Source organism: Mchenga conophoros, linkage group LG16 (assembly GCF_057382185.1).
Source record: "Mchenga conophoros isolate Kocher_MC1m ecotype Shallow Benthic linkage group LG16, M_conophoros_male_GT1.1, whole genome shotgun sequence".
In the NCBI taxonomy this organism is placed as follows: Eukaryota; Metazoa; Chordata; class Actinopteri; order Cichliformes; family Cichlidae; genus Mchenga; species Mchenga conophoros.
Window position 1 is genome coordinate 32,331,705 of NC_140541.1, and position 25,442 is coordinate 32,357,146.

At 38.6% G+C, this 25,442-nt stretch overlaps 1 protein-coding gene across 2 annotated transcripts in view; it reads right to left on the bottom strand.

The window, feature by feature from the left end:
• The window catches only part of LOC146557098 (inactive dipeptidyl peptidase 10), a 155,352-nt gene extending 148,468 nt beyond the window's left edge, over window positions 1-6,884 (bottom strand). Inside the window, exon 1 of one of the 2 annotated variants that reach the window (XM_085249891.1) lies at window positions 6,459-6,884. In XM_085249891.1, the coding sequence (XP_085106017.1) occupies window positions 6,459-6,515 (57 nt within the window). In that variant the 5' untranslated portion in view covers window positions 6,516-6,884. The remainder of the gene's footprint in view (window positions 1-6,458) is intronic. The other variant, XM_085249890.1, reaches the window with a different exon arrangement.
• Between the last annotated feature and the right edge of the window lie 18,558 nt (window positions 6,885-25,442).

Consider the following 25,442-nt stretch of genomic DNA (forward strand, 5'->3'; position numbering starts at 1 on the left):
TAAAAATTGTCTTTCTAATTAGTCCGTTTTTGTTTGTCTTTTTGTGGAACAGTAAAAATAAAGTGGTGGAAATGGAAGTTGAACAGGGCTTACCACGTTCACATACATCTGATGACAAACCCACTTTCTTATCCTGTCTTTGTTGTTTGTTTCTCCAATTACAATAGTCTCGTGGAATATAAGGAGCTTACATACAACAAGCCAACAATACAGCTGGCAGGGGCTGAGTAAGAGTTGAATCAATTTCAAGGTTTTTTTTTTTCTCATGACTTCATCATGTGGACAGCAGCCAGCGTTGTACACAAAGCTGACAGCTGGATTCATCCTAAGCTGCATTTCTACTGTCTTTCAATAGCAATTGAAATCCTGTTGTAGACTTTCTGTCTACACCCATACATTCTGAAAATGAAGAAGCACAACAACTTGTCTAATATTATAACGCATCAGTAAAACTACAGTCCTTTGCTGTCTCAAACGTTTTGAGCAGTTAAAAAATCGGTCAATCATTTGCAAAAAGCTGTTTACTTTTTAATTCCACTCTTAAATATTCTTGCATAAAATTTAATAGTGTCATGTCACCTTAAATGTTTAAGAATGCCATTCTGTATTCCCTTAGAGGATTTTCTGGTGTTTAATTCATGTCTGTTGGGTGAATCTGTGGTTTGTGCATGCACATAGAGCAACTTTGATAAAGCTTCAAGAGTTTTCACAGTTGACTGAATGTCTGAACACCCCTAGAGAGCTTGGTACAGTGTCAGAGATGCCTTTCCATATGTTGGTTTTGGTGAAAAGGTCTTGTTCATGTATTCTCCTGAAACATTCTCTGCAGGGAGTAAGTGAACAAGAGCCCGACTGTTCTGCCCATCTGTCCCACAGTGGGGACTCGCTTTGGTGCCTGGGTGTTTCTCAGGTGAGCACTAATGTTCCAAGAGGTTTTCCCTTGAATTACACACCAGACTATCTCTAAAAGAAGCATTGTTGCTCTGCATGCTTCATTGGAGGGATCCAGAAGTCTGCTGTATTTCAGCTGAACTTGTCATTCATTCTTTGGATGTGTTTGTATTTGTATTATTCATACATACAAAGCCTCTGTCCAGGAATTTCTCACCTTTCCCACACTGGAGGAAATAAATTAAAGCTCTATGAGTAGGATTTGGATTGGCATCCTACATAATAAATAAATATCCCATTTAACATCCTCGCAGCAGCTGTCTGACGTGGGAACAGGCAGGGCTCACTGCCCTTGTGAAACTGATGTTTCTGATGTTGTTGACTTTATGGATTTTATATCTGATACTTAACAGCAGGGTAGGGCTTTGGCTAGTTTATTTATATATTTATTTTCTCTTGGCGAATAAGTTGGGTGATTACTCTCTAAAAATTGAGAAAGTAATGGCTGGGTCAAAAAACCTTTAATATAAATAATTTTTGTTTAAGCAGCTGGGAATGGGACTGAAAAAGCCTTCCACCTCTCCTCAATCCACAAAGCTCCAGACCCCAATTTTTATAACACGGGTGGTAAACCCGCAGACGTACAGAGCCATGCAGCTCTTGGGCACTCTCAAATGAGAACTTACTCTTTGCCTGGCCCTCTCACCCAGGACCAGATTGCCTGAGAAGACTCTGTCTCCCAGAAAAACTGGAACATGTGGCCTGGGAGAAGGATGGATAAGAGACATTTGACTATCAGTGGTCTATACGTGAGATAGATATAAAGAAAGAGAGAGAGAGAGAGAAAGAGATAGCCTTGGGCACAGAGTATCTTAAGTACAATCACAGTATAATGATTTGGATCAAATTCTGCAGGTTTTCTTCTTGTACCACTGCAACATGAAGCACAGTCCAGGAAATTCAGTTTGATTAACAGATCGGTAGAAAATCTCTGCTTACATTGTGAACCATCATGCAGGCACAACTGATAGAACAGCTGGCTCACTCTGCATTTCCTTGGCATGAGCTGACATGTTGGCGCTCTTACTCAGTAGCTAGTTTGAACTTATTCCAATGAATATAAAAGGGATAAATTTTTTTTCATGCAGGGTAATGGTGGTCTAAATAAAACCTTAGTTAATTGCTCAGTTTATACATGCTAGCCTTTTTCACAACTGCATTTCAGCCTGTTGACAATACCTGCATGCAATAAGCCAAATGTATAATTCAGCTAGATTCACAGATGGTACAAAGTCTGTGTAATGTCCAATTGCTTGCATTTGTTATGTAACTGTATTCACAACAAGCGAGCAGGAATCATGTGTTCTGCCTCCTGCACTGCCTGAACCAAAAGGAGTGTCCAGTAAGGAAAACACATCTGAACCTCACTGTCTCTGTTTGGCAGAGAGAAGTGCGAGAAAGAATGACACAGTGATGTTCCTAAAGCTGTAATTTAAAAGTTACTTAGCCACTATCTATCTATCAATTACCTAACACAACGTACTACAAGAAAAAACTAATATAAATAAAATGTGATCTTCTCAAAATATAAAGAAAGGGAAATTGTTGAAATTAAGTGAATGTCTCTATTTAAAAAATTTCATGATGTGATATTATAGTATATAATATATATTATATCAGAAATCTGTTCACTATTTTATACAGATTATATCTGTAAGGAAGCTGACTAAATATTAACTGATAACTTAAGGGTGTACTTTGAACCTTCACAGACTTAAGGGTGTACTTCTTCCCACTCCCTTTCAACATGTAAATGAATCAGCAGTAGCAATATTGAAATAAATTAGCAAACAAACAAACACAACTGGGTCTTCACTTACAGTATGTTGTTCTCACCTGTTTACATTATTCAAAATGCAAAAACACTTAAACAGCTGTTGGAGGAGGACAAATCCAGTGTGACAATGTGAGGACAGATCCTCACATTGTTTTCTTTTTTTGGGTTTACAAGGAAAGATTAATGAATTTGTAGGTGTTTGAAGATGGCTCGGCCACATCCAGACACCTTCCTGACCGCTCCACTAATTACTACACATAATGTCCCCTTTGTATATATTTACCTAGTTACTGTATATAATGTTTTCTCTCTCTTTTTGCACAGTCGAGGAGCGTGTCACGACACATTTCACTGCATGTACTTGTATAACTATGCACATGACAAATAAAAGATCTTGAAACTTGAATCTTTTAATAACTAATCAGCTTTAATTGATCAGATTTACCAATAATTTGTGGTTCTTTAATTTTTTCGATATGGTAATGCTTTCTAATCCACCCAACACATATTAGCCACTTAAGATTTATCATTAACAATACCTGTAAATAGATTTGTAAGTTTCCTAATCTAGATAATCACAGTAAAGAGATAAAACAGACAAAAATGTAATAAAAACAATACAAAAAAGTTAAGCCAAACCCTAACAAATCATGCTGTGAGCATAAGGCAAACACCCACTGTTCCAAAATGCAGCATGTGCCTTTTATCTGCATCGTTCCCCACAGCAGATGGAGTCCAGCCCCAGAGCACTTTTATATCCTGGTGACATATTTCTTTTGATAACAACATGCCTGCGAGGGAATCCAAACAAAGTAAGACAATGGCAATCTGCAGTTCACAAAAAAAGTGTGTGATCATACACTTCAAGACTAAAGCTGGGATAAAGACGGATACGTAACACTTAGGAAGCTCTTTCTTAGCTGTGAGTCTTGCCTCAAGTCAATGGGTAGTCCTCTAGGGATCATCAGTCTGGTAAATGCTTTATCTTTTGTTACACCTGGCTAATGAAAAATGTACATGTTGGAACATGTAAAATTCAGTCAAAAATAAATACTAAACCATGCAATATATTCAGCAATTTTAGTTATGGACACAACACTGTCCTTGATAAACAAGTACTGACATGCTGAGTCACAAAATGGTTGCTGTGCTGATTCCTAAAATTCCAACACAAATCATAAAATCCAGTCTGGTAAATATATTCTAGTGAGTGCTGAAACTAAAGAACCATATCTAGCTGTTAAAAAGTCATCTTTCCAAAGTAAAAGGATCAAGCCACTGAGGGGTATATGAGGAAAAGTATGGACTTATTAACACTGAGTGAATGAATCATTCTTTATCTATATACTTTGATCCCCCAAACCTTTCATTTTTGCCCATTTCTGTACTGATTTGCATTGCCATCACAAGTCAGTATGAGACATTTTGAGTAATCCAAATGTAACATATGAGCAGACACAACTAATCTGTGTATGAACACTTGATCCAACAAGTGGTAAAAAAAGAACACTTTCCAATAAGTTACAGCTTACATAGTCACATGATGTTTCCTTTCTTTGCTGGAAAATCAATCTTTAAGTTATTTTTCTGGGAAACTCTTAGTAACAAAATCTCCATTAAGCAAAAAGACAGTGATTGGTGCATCCTGGCAGTCGTGGGTTAAAGGCACTCAACAAGTAATCGCAGCACTTTTGAGTTAGAGACTCAGAGACTCACACTCAGAATCTGTTTTCCAAAAACCCTTCATCTCTTCTCAATCCCCCACTCCAACTTCCTGGAAGAAATTTGAATCCCTACACATGATTGGGGACTTTTTAAAGAGAGGTTTTTTTGCAGGGAAATAGTAAAAACAAGTAAACAAAACTAAATCCATGTAATGTTCAGGATGTTCAGAACCTATCTTTAGGATAACTCTGTCTCAAATGTACAGCTCACATACAATTTAATAGCCTGGACCAAAGGAGGCAAGAAAATGAACAACCATGAGCAATAGCCCCGGGCAATGCATGCACATTTATTTCTCCACCAAAGCCCAAGGGGGGGCAGTGTCACAATTGTCCTCAATTTCCATTTTCTTTGCAGCTGGTTTTAATGGCCACTGAATGCTGGATGTAATGAGACAAGCAGAGACTGTAACATATAGCCAAGGTGAGTGAAATTAATTTCTGCTCCTCAGAGAGAACTCTACATTTTCAGCCACACTAGTAGTGTGAGTCTAGAAATAGAAACTTCACTTAGTTGGTCCATTTGTTCATTAATCTGTCAGTCAAACACTTCCAGGGTGATGTCTCTGAATTGACTCGACTCACTGCTTCTATATATAGAACATAAGGAGCTAATGACATTGATCTACTGGCTATAAATGCGTCACACTTTCAATTTGTTCAACATTTAATATCCTGACACAGGACTGCTTTACAGCTCAGCATATCCCAATGACCTTTGACATATCCTGCACGGGTGGTGTGGATGGTTTCCCACAAATTTATATTATGTCACTGGCAAGTATGGATGAGGTCATGTTTGGATGTGCAAGCATGTGGAGAAAAAGGAGGTTCACATGCTTTCTTAAGCTGATTATCAAATAATTCCCTTTAGCAATTTCACCATAAAACAATATTTAATATATACAGTCTCTTCAGTATACCTCTCACGCTGCATTTGAACTGTCACTTTACAGTCTGCCAGGGGAAGTCCTTGTTTGTTTCTGCATTGTCTGTAAGCTTAGAACACGGGTATATGAAACAGTTCTCCACCTTCTGCAGGTTCTGGTTGGAGCAGACCTTCAGAAATGGAGAATAAGGACTATCATGGTCACCTGCATGCAGCCAGACATGCCCGTGGTCTGACAAAGAATCTGATTTAACAACAGGAGATTTAAGGCTAAAAAAGAATTTTCTGTTTCCTGTTGTATTATGAGCTGCTCAGCCATTTTAAATGCCCCAGAACGGGTCCTTTCATGATCCAAATCACCCCCTGTATTTATTTTTCCTGCAGCATAAAATAATCTAACCGTGTATGCTGAGAGCACAAACATCCCTAAAGATAAAGTTTGAGCTGACCTATAAACTTTAATAATATGTAGAAGGTTGCCCCACCTTCAGGCCACACTTGCTGGCTATGAGACCTTTTTCACATTTCAGTTACTTCTGTTATCTGTTATGCAACAACCTCTCCTGTCTGACAAGCAAAATCTTTACTAAACACCTCTATACTACTAGGAAGCATCCCAAAAATAAGCCCAAAAATTCTGATAGCAAAGTCACTTTCACTTGTTTCACATCAGGAAGTTCTATTGAAGGCTTCGACATTAAACGTTAATACTTGCACTGACATCTTTGACTATATAGTTAAACTCCCATAAATCATTTAAGTGGATGCACCCGAGAAGCCATTTATCCTGCTTTTTGGTTAATTCATTTATCCAACATGGTGTCTGCACTAAAGGAACACAGCTACCGATCATATCTCTAAACTCTGCCTGCAGGTATCACACCAAGTGACACAGAGTCTCCGTGTCATTTAAATGACTTTCAACTTTCTCCACGTGGCTCGATTTTAAGTTACCGTAACTTATTCAAGCAGCTGCAAACTTCCAGATAAAAGTTCTATGCGTGTTTCTAAGTCTGGTAGTTAACCCACAGTGGGATGAGTAACAAATGCATCCTCAATCAGGCAACATGGACGAGATGAAGAAAAAGAAATTCGCTCCATCTCAGTCTTTGCTTACCTTTCCCTCCACTGAGTATCTCCGAGTGTGCTGCACTGCTCCTGCGCTTTGATTCATGTTTCAGCACCGCGGACAGCTCCAGAAATAAAAACGATCCAAATCAGTCCGCAGATCGACAAACTGTAGCTGAGACTCCGCACAGACACCAACTGCCCGATACTTCACCGCTTTGCTTCAAGCTGTTTACTGGTTCGTCGTCTTCCCTGCGACACGCGTGGCTTCTCAGCCAATGATGCCTTGTGCGTAAAGACTTGCTCCGCTGGTGCGCCAGCTGTGAGTGCGAGCGGGGGACACAGCCCACTTATCCCTCACTCGCCAAGATAACATAATAAGCTAGGAACAAGCTGGTAGTCGGACAATAAACATAAATATTAAAACTTATAATCCAGCAAAAACATGCTTTTTTCTGATAAACATAACCCGATACTGGACTTGACGTGACGGGGTTACAGGCACCGGAATTAAGCCCTTTCTAAAAACTGAGATAAAAGCACGTCTTTGCATGGGGAGATTACATAACATGATAAAACTGATTACAACAGCTTCCTGCATGTTTACAGAGCTGCACATCTGCATAAGACATCTATATTCGTTTTTTTTTTAATTTACTTTTTTCTAGCTCCCCCCACACTCCCTAGCAGATCATTACATGGAGAAACCTTTGGAATGCAAGCATGCTGATCCACACAGGTATGCACACATGGGTATTCACAGACGCGGACTAAAGCTTTCTTGGCTGCTGCCTCAAAGCACACTGTGCGCTGTCTATCTTGCGTGCTGCACAATATCGTTTATTACTTAGTAAATACTGATATCTATGACTAGCTAGTTTATTGTGATGGTGCTTTGTTTTCTCTATTATTATGTTGCTCTTTGTTGTTTGCTGTCTCCTCTGTTTGTTTGTTTGTTTGTTTGTTTGTTTTTTTCTCCATACAGGTGACCCAGGAGTTTTTTGTTTTTTTTTTTTGTTTTGTTTTTTTTTTTTTTTTTTTTTTTTTTGTCTCTCTTCCCCCCCCTTCTCACCGTCTCTTCTCCCCTTGGGTTTTCTTTCTTTCTCTCCCCCTCTCTCTCTCATTCATTCCCCCTGTCCTATTTATTAAAAAAAAAAAAAAAAAAAAAAAAAAATGACAAAGGATGAACTGAAGCTCTGCCATCACGTAATGTCGCATACTGCTGTTTCTGATGTCATTTAGAAAAAAAAAAAAAAAAAAAAAAAAAAAAAAAGGACAATAAACATAAATATTAAAACTTATAATCCAGCAAAAACATGCTTTTTTCTGATAAACATAACCCGATACTGGACTTGACGTGACGGGGTTACAGGCACCGGAATTAAGCCCTTTCTAAAAACTGAGATAAAAGCACGTCTTTGCATGGGGAGATTACATAACATGATAAAACTGATTACAACAGCTTCCTGCATGTTTACAGAGCTGCACATCTGCATAAGACATCTATATTCGTTTTTTTTTTAATTTACTTTTTTCTAGCTCCTTTATTTCACTTTCTTTTTCTTTTATCTCATTTTACTTAATTTATTGAATTTAATCTATTTTGTTATCTGTTATCCAAGTTTGTTTATTTTTTGCAAGAGTTTTGACTGCTGTAGTGGATGAATTTGCTCACTGTTGGGGGTAAATAAAGTATATTTTCTCTTTCCAATGTTTTTTCAGCATTTTTTATCCACCCTTGGAAGCCAGAGCCAGTGGCAAGATTTTGAAGTGGGCCAGTCAATCATAACTGCATTACTTTGATTGTAACTTTATTTTAAGAATATTTTGATGCTGAAAATTTTGTACCATTCATTATATTATCAGGCTTTAGCAGGACTTTTATGTCAGTACAGAGTAACCATTTTTGACTCAGATTGCAAGACAATTTTCAGGCTCTTGTGCACTTTTCATCTAATACATGTGTAAGAGCATGGAGCTCCACAGGAATCTGATAATCATGCCCGGTGTTTTCTGCACCAGATTTCTAAACTGTATTTCTCTCTGATCAGACTCCCCTGCTTTGAATACCATTTTTGGTTAATAAGGCAGAAAGAATTCAGCATGATTCACACACAAATCCTAACTGACGTGTTAATAATTAAGAACACAGGTACCCCAAGTTTACAGCATCAGTGTTGAATGAGTACAAAACTGTTTGTGTTCAGACACAAAATAATGCCATTTGTGGGTTTTTTATGTGAATCTTTTTTGCTGTGAGCCTGAAAACACACAAAGAAACGACATGAGCAGTTTTCTTTTGATGCCTCCAGATAACCACTCTTTCATCTTCACGATAAGAATCTGCTAAATAAGGACCTTAATGTAACAATCTCTGACTTCATAAAAGCTGCTTTCAGCTGCTGCCTTATTGACTGCCTCAGCGGGTTGCCCCACATGTTGATCTGGCAGATTTTTTTTTTAGACCAGATCCCATTCCTCATGCAGCCCTAAAGAGATTTGTATCTCCTCCACAGTCAGACTTATTTAGCATTGCTGAAAATGCACGACTTCGATGTATTGTGTGCACATTTTGTTAGCCTTCGCATATTTAATGCCGTTAAGTTACTTTTTAGCAAACATCTTTCACACTCGCCCCGTTCAACATAACTGGCAGAAAAACTGTCCCACAGTATGATGCTACCTCCCCATGCCTTCATCATTACTCCTTGGGTAGCTGTTGCCAAATAATTTTTCCTCACCTGACTGTAAAAAAAGCTCTTTTTTTTTCTTTGCCCATGTGGTCACCTGCAAACTTTACATCAGTGACAGGCCCTGACACGACAGGCCCTTTGTTCTTGGAAAGCAGTCTGTCAGGCCACAGTGGTGTCAGACTAGCTTGACAGCAGACGATGGCACTAATGCTCCAGCATGGCAGACTCATGCTTTGGTGGCTGTTCTAGACCATCCAAACAAATGTTCTCTCAGGGAAGGATGTAACTTCTAAAACAATTTAAGTCTGATGACAATCTTTATTTATTGTATTGTTTAAATTATTTTAATAAATGGCTCCAAGAGAGTTTTCTGGCTCTTTGACTGTGGTTTCTGAAAGAACTGTAACATTTAGTTTAATCTGAAAAAAGAACTTTGGACCACTGGGCATCAACTTTTTCACCTTAGCCCAGGTGAAACACTTTTGTAGGGGTGTGACAGTTGTAGCTCCTGTCCTAAAGACATCTTTGTGTAGTGGCTTTTGATGTTCTGACACTCCTTATGACGTTCTCCCAAGTTCTTGGATCACTTTTCATGAGAAACCTCTCAAAGCTGTGCTTGTTCCTGGTGCCTTTACATCTTTGTTGAATTAAATTACAAACAATAAATAATATGCTTTTTGAATTTTGAATGCAGTCAGATTCTCTGGGGTTCTTTTTGTTCCTAAGCCCTTATAAATTCATCACATCTGTCTTGACCTTGATGAAAAACATCATCATAATTATTTTTGACTGTTCGACCATAACCAAGTGACTCCAGTGGTTGGTCAGGTGGTGCAAAGTGATTGTAGAAATACTAGTAAAAATAGTATCAGGTTAGTGTATACCTACATAACAGCATCACAAAGGCAGCTATGAATCATCAGGGATAAACCAATGACAGATCTTGCTGATGAGACTCGACATGAAGCGTCTTGATTATATGTATGTCCACGGAGACAAAAAGCCAGGAGATAAATCCCTGTGGAGTTTGTAGGCTGGTGATAATGTGGGGAGGGTGGAGGAAAGCCAGCAGGGAGGAAAGATTTAACCTTTCAGGTGAACCTCCTTGAACATGCTGAAGGGCGTGTGGATATATGGAGATGGAGGGGTGTGCAGTCGCAGGTCTGAGCGTCATTAGAAAATATATCAGCTCTAAGAATGAAAACACACTTAGATGTAAGATGTGGATGAGAGGAACCATGGAGATGTCTTGGAAATCTATAGGAAATGTATTATTTTGTACAGAAGAAGCCAGTATAGACAATATTGTGTAAAAAGCAATAAATAATCAGATAAATGTAAATTACACTTGACATGTAGTGCACCTGTGCTTATTTTCATTATAAAGTAAAGCTGCTCATTGTCACTTGTATGTAAATGTATATTCTGAAATCTAAATTAAGATCCAAAGCAACTGGCAGAAACTGAAACTAAACCACATGAGGATAGTTTTTCATTAATAAGAAGACCCAAAAGCATCAATGCAGCTTTAATTTATGCTAAATGCTCACAGATGTTGGAGGTAAGACACAATATCATTACACAGCAATGTCTCAGGAAATACTTAAAGGAATCTTTCTAACCCACCTTCTGTACTATAACATGGTGTAGCCTTCAAAAAATGTTATCAACTGAAGAATAATTCTTCTTCTTTAAAACTATTGCAAAATGTTTCCTGAATAGGCAACAGTGTATTTATATTCCCTAGATCTCTGTTCCCAAACTGCCCCCCTGGTGTTTCTTAACCCTTTCCTCCCTGGAAGTCTCTAGAACATGAGTAGCTGTATCCACTATTCAGGGACATCACTACCACTAAAGTGAACACAGCACTGTTGTCTGTCGTTCAAATTTGGTAGAGTTGTAGATTTTGTTTAACAGGTTCAATAATCCTGATGTGATTTATTCGTTGCTATAAGATGAGCGAAGAGTAGAAAACATGGCCTGGTTAGTTTAAATAACATCAAAGTATGGATCCTGTCATGCTGGTTCAGGGTGACAGTGGTGGCCCTTATTACTGACTGACCAATGTATAAACACCAGAGCCTATTGTTGACAAACATGTCCATCCCTTTGTGACCACAGTCTCTATCTTCTGATGGCTGCTTCCAGCAGGATAATCCACCATGTCACAAAGTTAAAATCACGTCAGACTAGTTCATTGAACATGGAAATAATTTCACTGCACACAAATAGCCTCCACAGTCTTCATCATGGATGTGCAGCAGATAAATCTGCAGCAAATTATGTGACACTATCAACTCCTACTGAATATATGCCATAAAGAATTAAGGCAGTGGGTAGTGTATATGAGACACACATTTAGCAACGTGTTATTCATTGAGTTATAGATTTATCCCTTACATTTTACTGCTGCCAGTCTTAGTGTCAAGCTTTAGAGGAAAAAAATGAAACAAATAGCCACATGTGTCCTTTAATAATAACTACAGCTCTGACCACAACTCCATCTTCAGAGGTCACAAGCAATTTCCTGGGCCCTTTCCTTGCTAAGACAAGAAGGCCCACAGCTTGGCATTTATGGGAAATATCTCCTGTATAGTACTTCCTTTTTTGTTCCAGGTTGTGCTATTATATAAAAATGACACTCATAAAATGCACTTCCTGACAACGTCTGCGATCCATAATTTAATCAAAGCATCAGTGCAAGCAAGAAGCTATTAACCACTAACAAACTAACCTACCTTCAAACTTGACCTCCATTACATTTTAAGATACTCAGCATGGTTGGAAGATGTCTCACATATTTGTAGGTTACACTTAAAAAGACTGAACATGAGTGACATACGACTAATACCTCTCCACAGTACAACGGCAGCAAGCTGTAGTTTCCAGTTTTTGTCCTCTCTGCCTGCTGATCTCAACATCAATAAGTAAAAGCACTTTGAAGGCAACTGCTAGCACTCACTTGAAAGCATGTGTCCAGTTTTAGAAAGTGGGATACGTGATCGTTTGATGCATGAAGGTCAAGATGTGAGAGGAAATGTGTCACTGTCCAACAGCTACGCGCTAAAATGTCACCAGGAAGTGCAAATGTGTACCCAGGCAGACAATAACAACATAAAAAAACGATGAGCTGTAAGTTCCTGTAGTCACATTTTTATAAATATATGTCTTATGGATTTTGATTGCTAAGTTTAGTGTCCACGGTGTACAGAAGTAGCATCTGGTAGATGGAAAGAAGGGACCTCAATCTAGTCATAGCCTTTCTTTAGCCCAAAAGCCACCAAATATTGGGCTAAATTTAGTCAGACTGATTCTGTCCAAATTTAGCCCCCAAATGGGCTGTTTTGTTCTCTATATAGCCCCAATACAGCCACTAAATCAGGATTACATTCAGCACAGCAAAAACATAAAGTTAAAAACATGCAGTTTCTCATCTTTCTATGTCTTTCAAAGTCATAAAATTAGGTTCTTTACAACCAAAGAAATCGAAGGTGAAAAGAAGACATTTCAGGGTTTTGCAAAAATGTGTTAAGAGAAAACAAATCCTGAGCATTCAAAGAACTTGTTTTATACTCCACAGCACAAGTACTGGGGTAAATTTGGGTTCCAGTTTCCAAGACACTTCTGCAGGAAGAGGGGGGCATGGAAAAATGTGAATCTTTTCCCAGCTTTATCACATCTCAGCTTGTAAGCAGAGTTATGCATTCGGCTTCATAGCACTTTTACTCCTGTAGCTCTATTTTCTATGTGCAAAACAGGTAGCCTTGGTGGTCAGTGCTGAAAAATCATTTCAGCCAGCAGCTCAATATACTGGATTTATATGAGATTTCACACACTTATGAAAAATGGTGAACTGGTGCAGTGTTCCACAAATGAGAATTTGGGTTTCAAGAAGTCATACTACTTTTTTAATCCATTCTTTAATTTTTACATGCATCTAGAAAAGAAAATGTACACTATAGGTAGGGCGTGAGTGGTTTTGGATCAATTTACCCATCCAGATTTTGTACATTTTAAAAATTAATTTCCAGAAAATCTAGAGGTGAACATGTAGACAAAAGTGCAACTCGTCACAGTCCAACGGAAAATGAATGAAAATAGTGTAAGAAATGGAAATAAGACATCTGTGTTTAATTGTGCGAGTAGTGGGTACAGGCTGTAATGATGGCATAACAATGAGTCAGCATGAACAGTACCAGGACCCTGAGCTGAAATACTATTTGGAATTAATTTCTTCTATTTTTCATCTATTAAGCCCTTCTGGACATAATGCATTTGACTTCTTTGTCTCTGTGCGGTCTGTCCTCTTAAAAAAAAAAAAATCCTGTCTATCTTGCTTTTTGGATGTTTGCCTGTGTGTTGTTTGTTCTTTTGGTCATACATTTATTTTGATTGCTTACAAAATGCTGCCTTCTCGTCTTATATAATAAAATATTCCAACCTACCTGCCTTCTCTTAGAGTCATGCTTTTTAGTCTCATACTGAGCCATTACAGCAGTAATGGATTTTGCCTTCAGTCAGAGGGTTTTTTTTTTATTATTATCATTATTATTATTATTATTATCTTAGAAAATGGACTGCATAAAGAAAAACTGGGCAAAGCCCCAAGGTCTGAAGAGAAAAGCCAATGCAAAGTGCCTCAAACCTGCATTTTTTTCTAAAGGCCTAACTGTTTAGAAATCTATGGGAAAACTGCTTTCTCTGGATATGACCTTACCAAGCACTTTCCTGGTGAGTTTAAGGTCCACATCACCGGTTTAAGATCTTCTTTAATGCAAAATGATGTACTTTTTGTAAACACTGTGCCCCAGAGGATTAAGCAGGGTGTGTTCAAGAGTGCAGCTATCTTCTAAGTCACAAGCGGGACACGTATGAGTGTGCTGTCAATAAACTGGACGTGGCTCTGATGGAAAGTTCGAATGAAACTTTTCAGTCATTGCCCCCAAATTCTGGAATGACCTCCCTGCCCATTTTATGATGCCCCCAATGACCAAGGACAATATGAATAGTTTTCACGAATTTCAAACTATTATTTTGAATGCTGCACATGGTCTGCAGTGACTGCACCAGAGTCAATGCAGCATAATCTGACAATGTTCCAAAGAGCTATCTTGTGATGTCTGATGTGCTTGGCTTCCTCAGTCTTCAAGCACCCTCATAAATGTTTGATGAGGATGAGGTCAGGTGACTGTGGAGGAAATTAAGTCAGCACTCCTTCAGGATCTTTGGTCTTCAAGTACTTCTTCAAAGCTCAGAGGTGTGCTTGGCCTCATTATCTTGCGACAATATGAAGTATGACCCTTCTCATGGAAGGGACATACTCTAATCCCTTATCTGTCCAAGGTGTGTGTGTGTGTGTGTGTGCGTGCGTGCGTGCGTGCGTGCGACAGGTGGAGACTGCCAACTGGCCAATTTGGAGGGGATCACTGGATGGAGAGCAGCCTCTTAAACTCCGATTCTGCCCTCTCCTTGCCTCTTTTGCACTCAACATTGAGCAAACAAATGGTTTGCCATTTGGTTTGTGTGTTTCTGTCGACAACAGAGTCCCAAAGTTGAGTTGCAAATTCTGACATCTGTGCCATTAACTCAAACCTTCTTGTGAACAGACTTTGTAAATAGTAAATACTGAACACAGACTGTAAATATTGAGCAGTTTACAGCAGGTTAGTAGGAGTGAGAAGCCCCTTATGTTGAAATAATTGTTAGGGAAGAGTAGGGATCATTTGAAACTTCTGTTGCTTTGGGCATTGCTCTCCTCTGAAGTAAATAAACTGCATCTCAGCATCTTGAATAGTTCTCTGCCACTGGCCCTATGTTATGTTAGACAATAACATATCATGTTATAGATCTAGATTACCTCTAGGCCAGGGACATAACAGTAGCAAGTGTGCCTCTAATCTCTGTGCAGGCTGACAGACCAAATGGGTGTTTGCTATCTTAGCTGCTGTTGTTGCGTCACCACTTCAGCTTTCTTTACTGCAACGTCACTGTAAAGATTTAGACTTTAAAACACAGTGGTTGGAGCTGTTAAGTGTGGCAAAGTTGAAAAGATATCCTCAGCTTCAAGTTTCCCCAATCAATAACTCATAGTTAAAATGCCATAGAAACACAAACGTTTCTCTCCAGCAATATTAAACAGCATGGGATACAACCAAATGTTGCAGCTCACCATTTGAAACATCAGTGTTTGCTTGTTATACTGCAGGTCTTAGTCTTGAAGGGAAAAAGCCTTTTAAATATTCAAAAGTTTGCATTTAAGGATTTTGTTCATTGCAATGTGTAATGTGTCGTACATCGATGGTTTTTGTTTGCTTATATTAGAAGACTTAGAAGGCTGATTGGGACCCACACCCAGTTTCACACCTTGGCTCAGGCGATTAGAGGATCATCAGGGTACTCCCACTAGGTTTATATCTGGGACTCTCCACCATTTGACTTAGAACTGAAGAAGCTTCTCGGATGAGAGGTGAAACGTCTTCAAGTAACTTAAAGAACTCCAGACGCTTTTTCTTTGCAAGCTCCTTTGATTAGAAGACTTAGCTTGGATAAAAAGATAAAAATTGCTTTTGCAGCCAAACTACAGCCTTTTCTTGAACCTAGCCAAGTAATTTTTAGTGCCCTAATATAACCGGTAGAGTAAAAATTAAAGCAATAAGCACACAGAAATAATGCAAAGTGCAATATGTCAAACGTGTCCACACTCTGCAGTGGTAATAAGGAAATAATGCTCCCCTGCAAACTTGAGGTGCAGCCACATCTGTAACAAGTGAAAAATGAACACATGAACATTCTGATCAAAATCAAATGAATAAACTTTTTGTTATAACTTCATACAAAAGAAAATTAAAAAAAAAAACCTAAACTGTGTGAAAAGTCTTCATTAACTTTGTATCAAAAGCTGATTCCTGACATGAACCAGTCTGCACTCTGTTTTGGTTCAGACTCAACCGCGTCTGCAACCCAGGAGGAAGAGCTCTCAGTCAAATGTGATTTGGAAAAGGAAAAGAAGGCCAAAGTAAGAGCATTTTCTGCACACTCTACATTCATCCTCTCTCACTGGAGGACACAAATGTGACCGCACAGTCAAGCAAGCAGATATCCAGCAGCTGCGTTTTCCCCGTATCCACCTTCAACGTGCACATGCTGAATGGTCTGTCCCTTTAAGTAAAAAGAAAAGTCAACGTGGTTTTCCCAACATGCTTTTATATCAAGCCTGTTACAGGAGATCAGCTGCTGTGGTGGATATGCTGCAGCTTACAATAAGCTGATTGTGTGCGCTCTGTCCTGCCACACTGACCGTGCCCTCATGGGTGCCAAATGTACTCATCCCTCTGACTCCTTTCTAATCTGTGGCCTGCGGATAATGTGCCTGATGTTACATAACAATATTTTTATTTCTCAGACCTCTTCTTATTTGAATCACACTTGCAGTCAGTTTATTTTTGTTTCTTTTGATTTTACTATATTTATCTTTATTTCAGTGCTTTTTTTCCCCTCCCTGTCTCATTTGTGTTTGATCATTTTTAGACACCAAATAGAGTCTAAATTTGTATTCTGAATCCAGCACAAAAATGCAGGTTCACTAAATTACTGCTCCAAAGAGGCGCATGATCTTCCTCTACATGACAGCAGTGCACAAGTTTGACTGTCCACTCAGAAATTCCTTTTAATCTGTCTCATCTGTTCCTCTTCAGCTCGTGTTCATACGCAGCATGGGTATGCTTTCAAGGTATGATGATCGATTCCTCTTTGATCTACATGACAGAATTCTGCCCTGCTGATGCAGGAGGAAAAGCACCAGGTCCTCGGTCAGAGAGTGGTGCTGTGTCAGTCCAAACCTGACCTCCTGATGTCCCAATCTGTCCATCAGTCTGTTGGACCTACTTCCTTCAGTCAGCTACAGGAAACAGAAAAGCGAGGTGCATCTCTCCTTCACTTCCCTCTTTTTCTTTCTGATCCCTTTCTGGATGTTTTTTTGTATGTTCTGCAACTGCCACATCTTTTTTTTTTCTCAGCTTTTCAAGCCTAGGCGAGAAAATGCTATTTGCACGCACACACACACACACACACACACACACACACACACACACACACACACACATCTGATGTGTTACACTTGAGCCAACCCGCGCGACAGCCGCTCACAGTCATTAAATAAATCTCCACCCCCACCACCCTCAAAGCCAGACGCCGTTATTTGTGTCCAATGTTTCCATTAGCAGTATACACATCGACTGATGCGGATTCTTGTTACCTCTCATACAGAGGAGAGATATTAGTGTGAGATTGATGCAACTTCTCCCCCACCGAGATGACACAAACAAAGAGCTTGTCTCTTCTCTTTGATGGATCCCTGGAGCTGTCAGTGCAGCTGGAACTTTGCAACTGGAACTTAATCATTGGAACTTATTTATTTATCTCACATCCTGTTATGGGAAAATGTTTCCCCCTCCAAACAGTAAATTATTACCACATACTTTATGGGCTGTTGCTGGGGGAAAAAAGATTTCCTGTGCATCTTTTGAGCCAGTTATTTACATATTCATGTAAATTACACCAACCACAACTTCCCATCATGCATGTGTCTTCCCTTGACCTGATTTGGTTAATTTGACAGTTTTTCGAGATAAAGTAATTTTAAGTTTTTGTTATTCTTTCCCTTTCCTAATGCATATTTACAGTCTGAGCACAAGGCCATAGAAACAGGAGTCTGGATTGATGTACTTCGGGAAACCCAACTGAGAAACCAGTGATTGGTTAAATGCTGAACACATTAGCATTCCTATTACCTTGTAAAGCGAAGGGTTGGAAAATCATGACAAATGCAGAGTAACTTTTGTGGACACCACAATCCAAACCACCAGCAAGCTTTCTGCAAACATTTTAATAAGATTTGCAGTCATATTTACTTAGTGTTTGCCAAGTAATTTTGGTGCCTATGCCAGATCAGGAGAAAGTCGAAACAATGAAACACTGAGTATATATGTAACACATTAACATATTATTCTGGAGGAAAGTCTTGAGAACTAGGCCAGTGCCTCTGCCAGCTCCAAAATGAGTGTTACGCAATATTTTTTTTCATGTATTTTTTCATGTCAAATCAAATCAAATCAAATCACTTTTTATTGTCACATCACATGTGCAGGCACACTGGCACAGCACATGCGAGTGAAATTCTTGTGTGCGAGCCCCACAAGCAACAGAGATGTGCAAACACAACAACACAAACGAGCAAAATACAAGAATGGCCAACCTGAAACTAATAAATATATGTACAATATATAATAGTGTATGCATTTCTGGATGTGTATACTAAATATTTTCCTACGTGTGTGTGTGTGTGTGTGTGTGTGTGTGTGTGTGTGTGTGTGTGTGTGTGTGTGTGTGTGTGTGTTACTATTTAATTTTTACAAATTAAATAGTAAAAAAATAAAATAAAATAATAATAATAATAATAATAATAATAATAATAATAATAATAATAAAATATATAAAATATACAGAGTTGAATATGTGCAAAACAAGTGGCATTTATATACAGTGTGGAGTGCATAATGTAGCATGCTTTTTGTTTTGTATATGTTTTGGACCAGCAAATCTGCTGATCAGAGGGTGTACAAGAGACCCTGCCAACCCTCTAATTTGCGGCAACTGCCTTGACTTGTAAGTGTTCAACCTCTTCTGAAGTTGTACTTCTCTAACTTTACTACATCTAAACTTACCTTACATTTAAACAGTGCAGAGTTCACTTTCTGAACAGGCATATTTTAACCAGAGATGAAAAAAATAACCCACCGATGAAGCAAAATAAAAAAAGAAGTACAAAAATTTTAGAAAATTAAAGCTCCTAATCAGGACATCAAATGAAGCATCCTGGCTGTGACATACTCCATCACTTTGTTTCCCACTCAGTGGTAATTAGTAACCATTGTTCTGCTGGGAATTAAAGGCTGTCATATTTTTCATGGTGGCTTTAAGTGGAGCCTCAAACAAAAACCAAAACTCATTTTTGTTTGTCATTTTCATATGTGAAAGTGCTTTAAAACATACATCAAAAATATTAACATGGAGAGAAATGTTGATTTACTTTGTTTTAATATGATTTTGTGCTTTGGACCATCACATTTAAAGCTGCGAGACTGAAGAACTTCCTAGGAATTTTTATATTCTCATCACATGTGCCATTCATCTACAGGACCTCCTCTCTATTTCTGCTCCAAGAAAGTGCAGAATCCCAAGCGTACCCCCCATGCTTGGACTTATACCATCACCACACCTCTGACTCTCTTCAGAGACCACTGTCTCATTCATCACCAATGATCATTAATGCATTTTACATAAGGCCACCAGTCATACAGACCTATCCAGCAAACATGCACCCTTGGTGCACATGAACCCTTGGTAGCGGGTTACATAGTGTGGACCTTGATACTGGCAAGAAATCTAGGGTATTTAAAGGACCCACAGCTTACTAACAGTATGCCCACACTTTAGCTGGACTTCCCTACTGGAGGTCCACCCAGGCCTCATACTACAGTGTCTAGATGTGCTTAGAAAACCTTTCCTAATAAACTGGCATGATATTTGTTTGATCTCTTTTAGAAACGAGTTAAAATAAAATCACCCTGCACATTTTATGGGAATGTACATTACAGTAAGTGACAGAGAAGACAGAGATTCAGCCTTGAACCCACAAAAGTCATAGCAAGGAATCAAATTTCTCCTTTTGTGGCTTCTCTGCACCATTTGGGACGGGCACCATGGCACACTTACAGTCTGAGTGCAGGCCGACAGAAAGTGATTAATGCCCAGGTCTATTTAAGACTTTTTGTAATCACACAGAGAATGGGGGAAGAGGAACTAAGTCTACAAAGCCCTCACAGCAAGACGTGTGTGATGGATTGAGAACAGACCCTGTGACACATGCACTATAGAGAAAATTTTATTATATTTTAATGATGTTTGACCTAGTATTTGAAAGAATACTGTGTCATAAGTACAGCTTTGGAAATTGGATATCTGGTCTGATTAAATGAGAATAAAAGTGTATCACAGTGGGAGCAAATGATAATACATTTGATTCAGTCTTTTTCATTGCATATTGAAAATATGTATTAAACTGCAAAGCCTTGTCTTACAATCCCATTTTATTGAAATTGGCCATGACTATGAAATGACTTTGAGAAGTTGCAACAGCATACTTGATTTAAGAACGCAAAGTCTAATCTTTATAAATTTTGGGCTTTTATAGATTATAAACCCAATTATATGAATCACTCACTTAAACTGACATGCGGGAGCCATTATTAACTCTCCAATGGACTCCAAAGACATCCTGTAAGCTTTTGTAAGGCAGTATAATGTTTTCTCACAATTACAGGGATTTTTCTCTGCTCTTTTTATCAGTAGATATTTGGGTGACTAATACAGTGTATTCTGTCCTGCTGAACATTTTCAAGTCCTTTGTATCCCAGAGTTTTAGGTTCTAATTGTAGTTTCTTGTCCTGATCCAGCTCATTGTTGTCCTCTCTCATCCCGCTATAGCTTAGTTCCATGAATGAGCTGTAAGCAGGCAGAAAAGCAAAGACATTATTAAACTTCAGTATTATTTTTGGCACAGTTTGTGTAACCACTAAAAGGTTAAAGCATGAAAAAGTCAAGATGATCAACCTGAACCTTATAGGGGAAATGGACCTAGTTTACACCCTCTAGTGAATGTGGGATACTTGCAAAACATATATGAAACATTCATGGCTCTGGAGAACGCTACTTGAAAAGTAGTGGTCTTTTTAGACCTCTGTAGCTTTTCACCCATAATTGTACAAGTGTGGCACAGATTGATATTTTTATCTCAAGTTATATTTTGGAATGTGTATGGTGATGCATTTACATCCAAAGGCATCACATTATGCTGTTTTGTCACATGACAGCATCTCACCGTTACACACGAGGGATGTTTTGGTGTTGCTACAGCAATACTGGATGCTGAGAGAGAAACGTCATACTGGGATTCACAAACAACACTTGTAACAAAAACACATAATATGTTAAATTTACTGAGTAAAGTGTATGAACTAACCAGTCAACATACATATCTACCAGTGAGGCACCAACAGGGATAGAAAACCTAAGTGACACCTTAGGCTTTATAGTACTTCCTAGATATCTTTCAAATTTTCTTTTCATAGTTTTAAAATAATTTATTACATGCGTTCATGTCCATGCGCCATGAGAAAGACAATCTCAGTCTCAAACACCTCTCAGGTCCCACCTCTTACATACAATCTCATCACTGTGGTCTCTCTGTAAATACTGACCATACTTTTTACTGACCTTTGATTTCTTCCTATGACTAGAGAACACTAGCTGCCTTGTTTTGCCATCAGTGAACACACCATTGTGAAATCTATCTCTCTTTTATAAACAAAAGCCAAATCTGACCATCATCACTGTAACATAAATCATTATATATTAAGATGAAGATTCAGCCAGAGTCAATTAAAACAGAATGTTGCTTATTGAAATGATACAGAGCCAAAACAGCTGTTACCTTTGGCAAAAGTACATTATTAGAGAAACACCTTAAAATACTGATTTGTTGGGATTTTTTTTTTTTTTTTTTTTTTTAGCAAGAACTTTAAAAAAAAAAAAAAAACAACTTGATTTTAAGAGGAAGAAAACTCCAGCAGAACCAGGCTCAAGGAGCAGCCTCTAGTCACAACTGGTCGGGATAAAAGAAAAGCAATAAACAAGAAGCAATAGACCTTAACGCCAGGATAAACTTTGGTTAGGCCCCAGTTAAACAGACCTGTCAGCAACCACCAACCGCTAAAATGTGTATTCCCCAACTTTCATCCACAACTGCCGAGAAAATGCTGCAGATTTCTGCCAGTTGCTGCTTCTACTGTTTTCACAGAAGTTGAAGTAGTGAAACTGCGTAAACTGCAATGCATCACACTTTTCATAGTTTCACTCCTGCTTGACCAGTAGCTGGTGAGTGTTCAGGGCGTTTTTTCAGCAAACTACAGGCAATCAAAGTAATCAGAAGGAGATTTTTGGAGCACATTCGTCATTCAGCTAAAAATTGGCAACAATCTGAGAGCAAGTGCACCTCTTCCCCCAATCAAGAGAGCCTTTTTTCCCCATCATTTTTACTAATACTAATAATTACTGTATGTCTTCTTTCCTTTAATGTCCATACACACAGAGATCAAACCCATAGTTATTCGTAGTGACTGTCTTTGGTCTTTGTGCCAGCATATTCACCAACAGGTTTTCAAACAGTAGGAGGTCACTGACTGCTCTGATGACCAGGGGTATTTGTTAATCCACATTTAGCACCATTATTGTAATCATAATCCGTAATTTAAAAAAAAAAACAAAAAAAAAAAAAACAGGAGAATACAGGCAGTCAGTGGTGGTGTATCATTCCTAATAAAAGCCATGCTAACTTAAGTAGGTCTCTTAGTATGTCTATTCAATAAAGTTTCAAAATATGGATGCATTCAAGCAACTTAAAAACACATATCACCTGCCAAGAGTTCAATTATCTCTCAGTATTAAGACGCTTTTCTGCAAACTGATTGTGATTGCCTGCCAGTGATCGGATCAGGTATAAAGATTCCTGCTGACTAGCCCATAACACTTCATTACTCAGCTCGTGAGTATAAAATAAAACAATAAAACACTGAATTAAATATGAGTGACATCAAAGTAATGTGTGCCTCTGTTCTGAAACATTCACTTGTACACCTGGGTGTTTGGAGACCTGTACTCTGGGACCGGAGCTGATGCTGTCTAACTGGTGCACTCACACTTGTTTTCCCACTCATTACTTACTCGACGGGTGTGAAGAAATCTCTTGTGCTGCATGAGCTCCAAAACATGCTTCTCAATGCATACTATCTTGTTTTATTATTTCTCTGATTGCTTTGGAGTGTGCAGCGTGACACAATGGTTACACCAGCTGAATTCTTCGCACTCTTGCTGTCTATGATTGGCTCAACTTACAATACAAAGCACCCTGACTTAATTTTTTCTTGTCAACACATTTGAAAAGAAATCAGTTGGAGCTTTCTGAGCCTGAGAGTTAGATGATTTCTGCACCTTTCAGACACGTCAAATGATCGCTAACAATCCAATTCCCCAACTTTTGCCTCTGTGCCCTTCATCCGGTTGTTGTTCTCACTTGCAGCTATTTCTGTTTTCCAAGAGTTTTGTTTCTTCAACTTCCACAGACATGAGATGCAAATTAATTAGCATCATGCACCTACATTATGTCTTCATAAATTTATGCAGAACTCATTTGTGCCTTTGTTTCTATTTTGGGCAAGTTCATTTTCAGTGTTAGTGTACTTCTCACAAACACAGCTCTAAAAATAAGGTGTCTTCAAAAGATGGCAAGGTTCAAAAGAGATTCTTCTTTAGATAAATTTGAAACAATGCCATCTGGCCAGTAAGAAGATTTCACAAGAGGGTTTAACTTAAAACACACTTTATTCAATCTTGCTAGTTTTATTCTTATTGTGAAAATCACAGGTTCACATGAAGGTGACAATTGGCAGGGAAGTTAAACAGGAATATTGAGGGCAGGACCCATAACCAGTCAGATCCTTCCTTAACTAATAACATCAAGTTTCAAACCTTCAAGATCTTCAAGACAGCCCATCTGCTTCAACCTAAGCAGGGGATCTTGACTGTGTTTCTATGCCTAAATGTATTGAAATTAACTCATTGGATATTTGTGTTAACGAGTAGTCGATCAGATGTATCTTATAAAGAGGCCGGTGAGTCTGTGTTGGTATTCTAATTAACACTGACAGAAGAGACAATGTGTGCTTTGTGGTAGGATTTGGATTGTCCAAAGTCTGCCCATTGAAAATATATAAAAGCTAGGTTTTTAAAGGTGATCAGGGTTAGTGTATTAAATGGTATTGTCAGGAGTCAGAATAGAAACTGCTGATGTGCACAGTGGATCAATAAGTCTTCTAAATTGGAGGTAAGGGGACCTTTGTAAATTTGGCTACAGAACAAATAGGTATTCAAGGTTACAGAGCAGTTAAAAAGAAACTAAAATCGACTCTCAGCTCAAACACAAACACACTTTTCTGTTAAACAGAAGGGCAGCCTTCCTACTGAGGCTGTTAGTGTCACGACTAGGGGCAGCAGTCGCGTGATGTGTGGAAAGGAGGACTCAAATGCAGCACTTATTAGGATGTGAGGGTGATTTATAAAGAATACCGAACATAAAGTGGGGATGGCAAAACAGAACTAAGGATGAACTAAACTTGGAGAAAACTAAACTATAGAGCAGCAAACTTGAACATGCAGGGGCTTCACGAAGTAATGTAGCGTACACAGGGTAAAATGATGAACACAGACGACGCGACAAGGATCACAGGCAGACACGCAGTATAAATACACACACCAGGTAATTAGGAAATGGCAGACAGGTGGGGACACAGCTGGAACTAATGGACATAACGAGACAAACCTACAAAGTAAAACAGGAAACTCACAGACTTTTTTACACTACCAACTGGGGACATGAACAGAACACAGAGGGGAGGCACAGGTAGGGATGATAGAAACATACAACTCAAACCCTAAGAACAAATACAAAATCAGAATAAACTAGAAAAATGATAATAATAAACTTAAAGCGCTGGGTCACCGACCCAGGACCATGATAGTTAGACTGGGCCCATGTGGTTTTATGGTTACAAAACCCCAACTGTTTTGGTACTTCAGACCCATAGCATCCAGTTCCAAGAAAACTCATGTTAAACTATCAGACCTTCAAACAAAAACTCAGCATAAAACAAAGACAGCCTGCAGGAACACAAAATACAAGTCTGAAAGCTATTTTATATTTACTGAACCAAAACAGATGTTTAATACTAACTGAGTCTGTGTGCAAAAAAACTGCTGGATTTGACACATTCCCTAGACTGATTATTACCAGCCTAGTTCATTTAAATTGTTGACCTTTTTTAGAAGAATGTGGTTGTTTTAGAGGTCTCACCATTAGCACAGTGTGCTAAAATTTAAAAAGAAAAAACGAATTCCCAAAGAAATGAGTAGGACAGCGTCGGAAATCTGTCAGTTTGGGAAGAATTACCAGACTATTCTGAGCCTCTGAGTTGGGGTTCTCACTGATGATGGCTTAGCCTTAGGCCATCAAACAGCTGAGGCGCATCTGATTTAAACCAGTGTATTCTCACTTTGGAATCAGTTAGAAGTTGAGCTGTTAGGTTAAAGAACATATCTCCACTGCTACCTCTATGAAAGTAACAGGGAAACATGAATTTTGCTGCTTGATCAAAAATCCAAAAAGAAAC